Below are 10438 nucleotides of genomic sequence, written 5' to 3'. Positions count from 1 at the left end.
CTTTCACTGAGAGAAAGCCTCTTCTTACTTTTTCTACCCATTTCACTAAGTAAAAACAAATAAAAACTATTATTTTTACTTATAGAAGCACCGTTGAACAACAAAATGAAACAATTGAGGAGGTAGATGTAAAAAGGACTGATGGTCGAAAATCATGGACTGAGAAATAGGCTTGCAAAGATTTGAACCGACTGTACCTTTTATGTGATAGGTTTACGAGTTTTATGTGTAAGATAAAAAATATTGCTTATTTCGTAATTTAAAAGATTGCTGATAAAATCAGTGTTTTCTCTTATCAAAAATATTATAAATATGTAGAAATTAAAAGTGATACATACGCCCTTTCTCTAGAGATGATGTTCAGTCATTTTGTTTATACGCCCTTTTTCAATCTATAAGCCCTTTTTCCATCTATAATCCCTTTTTTCATCTCTCATACCTGTCTCCCAAAACCTTTATAATAATAAGTAGGGGAGGGTGGAATAATCATTGATTTAAACTTCAATAATACAATTAGTTTTATTACAAGTAATAAGGAAAAACACTTTAGTTAAAACTCAAATTATTTAAATAAAAGGAATGTGTGTTTAAACTTTCTTCAATCATTTATAAATTAAACTGTTAATTTACTTGTGCTTCTTCATAGATACACGCAACTTCACATTCATGAGAACCTTCAAATAAACTCTCATACCACTGTACATCAGCTGGATTTAAAAATCTAAACAAACTTCTGACATAGGCTACTTTTGCAGGATTCATCATTACCTTATCTGCTGGTGGAAGATTGTCAAACATGTTTGGTAACACATCTTGTTTTTTAAAATATGTAAAGGGCTGAAAAGGTCCAAAGTAGGAGTTCCCAGCTAGCACACCACCTGAGGAAGGATACTTCAGCCTGCAGTACGATTGTATCTTGAACGAATTTTGTTTGGAACGAATCTTTTTCTTCATGATTGTTGTGAATCCCTCCGACTACTTTTTTACGATGAAGGGGCTAGGATTTACTCTTGCATTTGAAAGAATATCTATATACTTTGTAAGGGTGTGGATCTTTTCTTCTGCTTTAATTTTTCTCCCGCAAACCCCAAAATTTCTGTCGCACTGGCCAAAACTATGACCTCTTACGGGAAACAAATGAGATACAGGTACTCCAAGATCCATAGCCAACCAGCTACAAAATGTTGACATTAACTTGTTTTTATTTTGGCCACCTGTACTGTCTGAGAGAAAAACTACTTCTTTAAATTCAAGATTATCTTCTAATTTTAGTTTTAAAAAAATCATACACGGTTTAATTAATAATTAATAATTTATAAAATCAAACCATCCAACTACAGTTGCAAACCAGTTTGGCGCGCAACTTTTTGGTGACCTCGGCAATGTATTGGAGTGGGGAGACGCACACGGCGCGACCGGTTTTTGACGATCTCAAACCAGTCTGAAACCATTCGCTTGCAACCGTGGGCCCGCGGTTGCAGTTGCGTTGCAGACTTCAGTCACACGTGATCACGGGGTGTTTTGTTGGTGTTTTGACGGCCGCATATTGTTAATTTCACTATGGGTGACCAAGAACTAAACATTAAGCTAGTTGGAGCAGTGGAGAAGCATGAAGCACTTTACAATTACAAACTCCCAGACTATGCACGGAAAGATGTATCGGAGAAAGCATGGAAAGAAGTGGCCGCTGAAGTAAATATGACAGGTAAGAAAATGTTTTATTTTATATTTTTCAGCGAAATTGTTACTTATTAGATTCAATTTGAGTACAAATCGGTGTTAGGCACAATAATTTTTGAACGGATGAATGTTTTACGTTCAATCTTACAGTAATCTTCATAAATTAAATTAGTATCCTAATAACATTACTAAAGTGATAATCATACCATCAGTTTATAAATAACCACATTTTTCGTTAATTTGTTTGTATCCATCACAAATCTATTGTATAGTTTTTGTAATTTTAGCTTAAGTCAGGGTAGTTACACTGCTGCTTTCCACTGCCACGGTAAACTTGCAGAAAGGAAATGATTGGCCAGATAATTCCTCAGAGCAATTGCTGATGATCCATCGTTTACCACCAAGTCTCTTGTTTCAATACCGGTCGGACGTTGAGGTAGATTTTCAGGTTGAGATATGCCTTGAGGCCTGTACTCAGCTCCTTCCTGCTTTCGAACAAAGTTATGTAGGATGCAAGCTGATCTCACTATGCTATTTACTGTTGAAGAATCACGACATCGTATTGGCCCGTTTAAGACTGCAAACTTTTCTGCTGCCATTCCAAACACACATTCAATGGTTTTCCTTCCTCGGCTCAATCTGTAGTTAAATATCCGTTTAACATTGTCCAGTGTTTTACCTGAAAAAGACCTCATAAGGTTCCGAGTCAGTGGGAAAGCTTCGTCTCCTACGAAGTAGTATGGGAACGGTATGTTTTTTTCATCATACCGCAATGGTGATGGAAAGGGGATATTATCATCATGCGTCATCCAGAATTTCATTGAGCTTGCTTTGAAAATGCCTCCATCACTGTTACGCCCAGCATAACCTGGCTCAATAATTGTAAAGAGCCCATCGGCATCACAACATGCCAAAAGTACAGTTGAGTGGAAGTTCTTGTAATTGAAGTTTTCAGATCCAGTATGTGGAAACTTTTCAATTCTTATATGCTTACCGTCCAGTGCTCCAATGCAATTTGGAAGGTTCCATAGCAGCTCAAAACGATCAGCAATGTGTTTCAACATATCTTGAGTAGGAACAGGCATGTAAATATCCCTCAGTATGTTCCGGATAGCTTCTGAGGTTTCCTTGATAGTTTTTCTAACTGTACTCTCACCTCTTGCAAAATATAAGGACACTGCCACAAATGTTTCACCAGTTCCCAAATACCTGCAACAGAAAAAAACATAGGTTAGGTGGTGAAACCTATTTAAATTATGAAATTTTAATAGGTTTTACCTAAAGAAAAGATTTTATTTTTTGATAAGATTTTCTCTGTTTTTGTTTCAGTGCAAGATTGCAAAGAGAAGTGGAGAAATCTACGAACCGTCTTTATGAGAAGAATGAAACCTTCCCCTAGTGGTTCTGGGGGGAAGAAAAAGGCATACTACTTGGAAAATGCCATGCAGTTTTGTCTGCCATTCATAAAAACAGTTACTCCCCCCTCTCCGGGAAATATGCCTCCACCACCCAGCAATACCCAGTCTACAGTTCCTGAAAATGAAGGTTCTGAAACCCAAATTGATGACCCCATTCAGTTGGAAATCGATCCTACAGACGTAGACCACTTTCCCCCAGAAATGTCACCCTCAATTTTAGATCATCCCCAACAGGCCGTGGAAATACAATCCACAAGTTCAACATCAAGTAATAGGCCTACTTCTCAAATCCCTAAGAGAAAATCCAAAAGTGCTGCGACCATAGCAGACCAAACGGTAGCGGAGTACTTTAGGGTAAAAAAGGCAAAGCTACTATCAAAACTTGAGGCCGATACCAATCAGAATATTGATCGACAGCAGGGGATCAATATGTTCCTGCTCAGCTTGATTCCTGAATTAGAAGAATTAAGTGATTCGCAAATAAAACTTTTCAAGCGACAGGTGTTGAGAGTGATTGATGATATAAGTCTCTCGGGACACCATCAGCAGCAGCCACGGTCCTCATCAGGCCTCACCATCCTCACCTCACCGACGATGTCCGACTCAAGAGAGTCACAAATAGACTTGACTCACATGTCTGATGTAAATATTCAAACTGCAGATTTTTATAACGCTTTTTCTCAAGGTCTTAATAGCTCAAACATGTAAATATAAGTACTCAATGGTAATTTCTTATGTATTTTTTCTTATGTGGATATTTTTATTCTTATGTAATTTTAAAATAACAATAAAGTTAACTTATTAAACTTACCTCAGAGTGATCATTAATCTTTCCTGTGCTGGAATACATTCCCTCACGTGTGTGTCCATCTTCTCCAAGGAAGGGCCAACCAGTCTTGTTAGTTCCAAAAATGAATCTTTTGTCAATCGGTAAAAAGATTTAAACTTCCTATCCGACTGAGACAACTCTCTAGCTGCTACAAATAGCCTAGAGTTCACATTATTTCTTAAATAAGGGTGGACCCAATGCTCTCTTTATGTCCTTCGCCGCCTTCGATAAAGGTAGTAGTTAACGACATCCTCTTCGTCTGAGACTGATGACATGGTAAGCACAAATGGTCAAGGAAATGCCAAAAAACACAGCGTAATACTCCCTACAAAATACTCCACTAATTGCACATTAGACGCAACTGATTCACAACTGACCCGTTGACGTGTGCGGACAGAAGTTTTGTTTCAGTTGCAAACTAGTTGCAGACGCAACTGGTTGCCGACTCTAGTTGCAGAACAGTCGCTGTGTGTGCGCTGGGCCTAAGGCCTACCACACACGGATCGACCCGTTTGCAACCAGAGTTTAGAACTAGTTTCAAACGCAACGAGTTTGCAACCAAAATAAAACCTGACTCCACATACGACGCGACTGGTGTGGATCAGTTGGCGATCTCTGTGCGAACATGCGTATAGTGGTATAGTAATGTTTACATTCACATTTTTTACTTGATAAATTATCAAATAATTGAATAGTTATTTGTCAAAGTGTAACTTTATCGATCATGTCAAGTACTATGTGAGGACGAGGAAGACATAATTGCATGTTTTCTACGTCGTAGACAACGAAGAATGCGCAGAAAATATTGGTGTCACCCATACATAGAGGAAAAATGTAAGGTGCAGACTATTCGTAGCAGCTGAACAATTAAAAGAGACAGACAGATAGTTTATAGCTTTCTACAGAATGTCCAAAGAGTCATATGTGGAATTGGTGACGCTGGTTGCTCCATTTGTACATAAGGTTGACACAAATATGAGGGAATGGTGTGACTGCTGAAGAAAGAATACTCATAACTCCTAAGGTATGTTATTTATTGTCAAAATACAAAATTAGATATCAAGTAATTATTCCAGATTTTTGCACATAGAACTGGTTGGCGTCAATGTCCTGTGTAAATTGCGTGTAGTAATTAACCAGCGGATGTTGGCGGCGCACTAAATATTAAGTAAGAAGTTAAGAAGTTTTTGTAATTTTTCTTTTGTCATATAATGTAATATTATAATATTTGTTCCTCAATTTTAACACAGGCGCCACGGAGTGCGAGTTTTTAATTTGTTGCTGGACTCACAAATTAATTGTTTACATTGTAATTTTCTTAAATTAATTATCGTTGGCCACAATTACTGGATACTGTGGTCAACTTATATTCCTATGATTAAGTTGTATTTGTATGCGTACTTTTAAAGGAATAAATTTCATTATTTCATTATTTCATATATTGCTGCCTGACTGGTGAGAGATTAGTGAAATGCTGGAATGTGGCGGACGCTGGTGTGACATCTGATGTGCCTGATATTTCATCAATAAGAGTAAAAACTTTGCGTTTACATTGTTTGATTTTGTGAAAACACTGAGTTCTTCCAACTCTGGTATCAAAAGCTAAGAAGGAACATTTTCAAAGCTTCTTTCTTGTTACTATCGTTTGCGGTAGTACTATTTTCAAGTCGTGTTGTTTTTGCCTTAAAATATGCAGCAAAAACATTGATCTGCTTTCAGACAGCGGCTTTTTTCTTCTGCGTTAGGCGTTTTTTACCTTCATTCGGAATGGACGATGGCTGTGAGCTGGTATGAGTTGTATTGGTATGATTGGGGATGACCGGGAAGTATTACCCTGTACTATTGACGGCGATTGCGGTGATTCAATTGAATGGAGCATCTGGAATATCATATCATCCAATATTTGTGATTCCAATAAAGTTTCGTCGGTATTTACGTCGCTACAGTTAGGAACCTCTGGTAAATTTCCTGTAGAAGGAGGAGCTAATGTTCTTACAATACGGCAAACAAAACTGCATGGCCTCTGGCCAGGTAGTAGGCCCTTCTTCTTAGCGCCAGATTTTCCCGAAGGTGAAGGTTTGATTTTTCGCATGAATACTGTCCGGAGATTACGCCACTTGTCTTTGCATTCCGCAGCTGAAAAGAAAAAAAAGGGATAGCAAAACTTGAATCGGTTGGCCGATGTAAGTTGTAGTATAAAGTAGAAATGCACAATATTGTACGTGTGATAAGTACACTAAGTATTATATATAATTTATGAAAAACCCGTCAGTAATTATGCTTGTTACATTCAAGCGTTTTTACAGGTATTTGGCTACAGGATGTTCATTTGTCGCTCTCTCTTATAATTTTGCAAGAGGCGAGAGTACAGTTGGGAGTCATTATTAAAGAAACCACGAAAATCATTTTGAAATGCATTGCAAGCAACTTACATGCCGGGTACCCAATAGGTGACCAATGGAAAGTAATTGCCGAACGTTTTGAGACATTGTGGAACTTACCAAATTGCCTTGGGCGTTAGACGGAAAGCATATCCGCATTGAGAAATATCCAAATACTGGTTTCAGAAAATTTTAACTATAAAAGTTTCAATTCAATAATCTTACTCGGATGCTGTGATGCTGATGGTGCTTTCACTATGATAGAAACCAGGGAATATGCTGGACGAAAATAGCGATGGAGGTGTTTTACAAGGTCAGTGCCATGCGATAACTGGCTCAACCATGGTGCTTTTCAAACTCCGCCACCCACCCCATTGCGATACGACGACATACAAAGACCATTCCCTTACTACTTCTTGGCAGATGAAGCGTTTCACTAGCACGCAATGTAATGAGACCATACAATGGAAAATCACTCAATGATGTAAAAAGAATATTTAACTACAGATTAAGCCGAGGAAGAAAATCTATTGAATGCACGTTTGGTATGGCTAGTGAAAAGTTTTTTGCAGTGTTAAATGGTCCCATAAGATGTCGCAATGCAGAAACAGTAATCGACATCGTAAAAGCCGCTTGTATCCTACACAATTACGTACGTAAAAGAGAAGGTATCGACTATACGCCCCGGCTACAGTGGAAATAGCTGAAGGACCATGCCCAAGACAGCATCCAATCACTGAAAGCTCTTCGGCAGTTACTGTGAGACAATATTTGGCAAGTTACTTCATTTTCTCCTCAAGCATCTCTGCCCTGGCAGTGGGAAAAAGCTATAGAATAAATCATTCTTCCAAGTGAAAACATCATTGATTGCAAGATGTCGGATTTGCAAGCCTATAAGGACTCAAGTAAACTGTCCAAAACATAACTTCAATAAAACAACTTTGTACATTTAAATTATAACTATATTTTTTAACTGACTTATTATTAATTTCTTTTTCATTTAAAAATTATAATACAGAATGTCCCATAAATAAAGGGCCAAAATCCATGATATTTTAAATGGATAAAATATTTTACATTACCGCCATTATGAAACGGTAAAAAATGTTTTATTTTCTCAAGACTGTATTTATCAACCGCATGAATTTTTAGTTTCTCACATATACTATAGTACAGATAAAGTATGGTGGTCATGAAAAAAATTCTAATTTTAAACGGTTTAAAAACTGTCAAATTATCGATGATAACGATAGGTCTTGAGATATCAACACTAAACATTTTTGCTTATTTTGACTGAAAAACCATATCGTTTGTCTGGCACTACTTCACAACGGGACACCCTGCACATATCTGCTATCAATTACCTGTCATGTTCATTGCTACTCCAATCTCGTGCCAAGCCTTGTCAGTTATATCCTTTCTAGAATATCCTGGTAATTTGTAATTATACAACACTTCGTACTTTTCGACCTCTGCTACAAGTTTTAAATTCAACTCTTGATCCCCCATCTTGCACTCACAAACACGTGAAAACTATGCAACGCAACTGTTTGGTGACAAGAAAATACGGTCGTATGCGACCAGTCGGCAACTGATTTCAAAACTGGTTGCAGTTTAGTCAGCCCGTGTGTTGATCCCCACTCCAGCACACGTCCAAGGTCAACAAAACAGTTGCGTCTGCAACCGATTTGAAAACTATAGTCGCAAACCGGTCGACCCGTGTGTGGTAGGCCTAACAGTCGCTGTGTGTGCGCTGGGCCTAACTGTCCCTATATCTCCCATACCGAACTCTAGCGCTTGTAAATGAGACTAGTATCAGGAGTGCAGGAAACTGTATTAGCAATGTTTCTTGTTAGACTTACCGGGATTGCACTGGTTGAAGACTTTAATGAGCAGAAAGACACAAGTATAACCTAACGATTACTTCGTAAATTTAAAATGAAGTAATTAGATAACTAAGTATTAAAAAAACTCTAAATCTATTGTTATTGAAACAGTCCAAACACATAGCTGGATTATCTGTGCAGTCTTTGCAGAAAGTTGTAACTCTATTGCAACGTTTTCTGGCTTCTGTTGTTCCATGACAGGCAACTAGAGACTCATAGCAAGGTAAATATCGTTTTCTTGATTTCTTAGCCAGGCCATCTCTCTTAACTAATTCGTGTCTTTGGGCAGGTAATCGTCTTGCTGAAAAAAGCACATTCAATGTTGAAAAAAATGGTAAAAGTCAAATGTTCAAGAAGCTTATAATTAAAGTTGTTTGTACAGACTTTGAGGCCTAATTTAAGTGCAAACTATTTGTTCTGTTTCCTAAAACAATACCGGTTCAGATTATTTCATTCAAATGAACTACACTAGTTATAATAAGGCTTACCTAAAATCGGAGGTGTTGAGAGTTGATTAGAAGCAGGATTACAGTTACTGTTTTCTTCTACAAGCTTTCTTGCCAAAACAGATCAAAATTGTAGCATATCCCATTTAGCTTTTCCCCAACACCGTTGAATACCACAAAAGCGTTCACAACACATGTACCCAGCAATAACTCTAGTGCAACCTTCAATGGGCAATACTAAGAACTCATTTGGTCTGATACGTCTACGCCCTTTTTGACATCATTGTAAGCTAAAAAACAGCTAGGTTTCATGATTGGCTCGTTATTTCTATTGGTTTTTTTACTGGGCAATAAGTTGTCCCCATCCTCAGGTCGAGTACTTATCAAGTTTACTCGCCTTTTGTCAACCCAGCTGATTACTTTTACACCTTTTTTGTTCTTCTGCGCATACACTTCACCCTTTTTCAATTTTTTCCTTATAACTGTCTTCGGATTAGACTTCAAATCCTTTCTCAAGGTACCACAAAGGTAAGTTTTTCTTTTAAGTAAGGCATTAGCTAACTCAACGCTGTTGTAATAATTATAAGCGTACAGCAAACTGCCGTGGCCTAAGAAATCGTGAATAAGATGCAGCATTACTTTTTGTTTGTGCCCTTTTCCAGATGTATTCGTCGTCCTGGGTATGACGTTAAACTGCCTTTCCCATCCTTTCCCGTTATCCTTAATCCTATCAATCCCTACTCACTCCTTTCCGACTGTTCCGCTTCGTCACCCGCTGGCGGAGTGCCCCAGCCCTAATCAAGGAGTTGCCTTCTTGTTAGTGTGCTGGGGCTGATGTGCGCTTGCGCTGCCGACGCGTCAGTGACGATACGGATCTGAGGACCAGCCACGTCAGTCCTTGGTCAGGAAGTGTGCAGTGAGCAGAGATGTCGGAGTCTCTGCTGCTACGTGCGAGCCCGAGTCGTGCGCGAATTTCCCGTCTCTCGGTTAAAACGAGCTAACACCAGGCCTCGGGGAACTGGGTAGGGTCTGTTTGTTTCAAGGACCCGAGGGCACGCCCGTTCCTGGTGTTTTCGGCCCGCACCTCTCCACACAAAGCGCTGGTTAACTTTCTATGGATACCTCCCCAACTCCAAGGCACAGTGTAGTAAACAGAGATTGCGAAAGTAATCTGAAAAGACCATCACCCGACTCCCATGCAAGAAGAGGACAGCAAACAAAGAAGAATAGACCAAAATGACGAGGCCTATGCAACAAACACTCCACTGTTCCTAGTTTTCAAGTCGAGAGATGAAGAAACCCTCTATCCAAAGCTAGCCCCTTCCTTATTAACAAGGCAATTGTAGGAGCAGGAGGCCAGCCAAAACTCATTAAGAAACTTCGAGATGGAACTGTTCTGGTGGAAGCGGGTTGATAGTAAACAATCGAAACAACTACTGAAGATGACCTCATTCTTTGATCAATTTCAAGTAGTAGTTCAACCCCATAGTACCCTGAACTCTTCAAAGGGTATCGTTTTCAGTAGGGAGCTGCTTGAATGCAATCTAGATGAGGTAAAAGAAGAACTTAAACCTAGTTTCGTAACTGATGTCGTCAGAATAACCCGGATGGAAGGAACGAATCAAATCGCAACTCCCGGGCATATCCTAACCTTCAACTTACCCCACCCTCCGGAGACGATTAAGGCAGGATATCTTGTTCTTTCTGTACGTCCGTAACTTTCGAAACCCACAGCGATGTTTTTCGATGTCAGAAGTTTCGGACATTCTAGTAAAGTATGGCCAAAACCAAGAACTGT

At 38.9% G+C, this 10438-nt stretch overlaps 1 protein-coding gene across 1 annotated transcript; it reads left to right on the top strand.

Moving 5' to 3' along the window:
- Positions 1–1560: 1560 nt before the first annotated feature.
- LOC124370307 lies at positions 1561–9438 on the top strand. Its single transcript, XM_046828594.1, has 3 exons — positions 1561–1705; positions 3010–3733; positions 9303–9438. Exons 1-3 carry the CDS (start codon positions 1561–1563, stop codon positions 9436–9438), a joined length of 1005 nt encoding a protein of 334 aa, XP_046684550.1.
- The last annotated feature ends 1000 nt before the right edge of the window (positions 9439–10438 follow it).

Source organism: Homalodisca vitripennis, unplaced genomic scaffold (assembly GCF_021130785.1).
Source record: "Homalodisca vitripennis isolate AUS2020 unplaced genomic scaffold, UT_GWSS_2.1 ScUCBcl_2;HRSCAF=254, whole genome shotgun sequence".
Classification (NCBI taxonomy): Eukaryota; Metazoa; Arthropoda; class Insecta; order Hemiptera; family Cicadellidae; genus Homalodisca; species Homalodisca vitripennis.
Note: the sequence above shows the minus strand (reverse complement) of the source record. Positions and strands in the feature narration are given on the sequence as shown.

What these genes read in the sequence shown, in the direction of transcription:
- LOC124370307 (XM_046828594.1), top strand. Translation starts at nt 1,561, where the DNA reads ATGGGTGACCAAGAACTAAACATTAAGCTAGTTGGAGCAGTGGAGAAG. An exon ending in CGCTGAAGTAAATATGACAG is followed by an intron (nt 1,706 to 3,009) that starts GTAAGAAAATGT and finishes TTTTTGTTTCAG; the next exon opens with TGCAAGATTGCAAAGAGAAG. An exon ending in CAAATAGACTTGACTCACAT is followed by an intron (nt 3,734 to 9,302) that starts GTCTGATGTAAA and finishes GCCCTTTTCCAG; the next exon opens with ATGTATTCGTCGTCCTGGGT.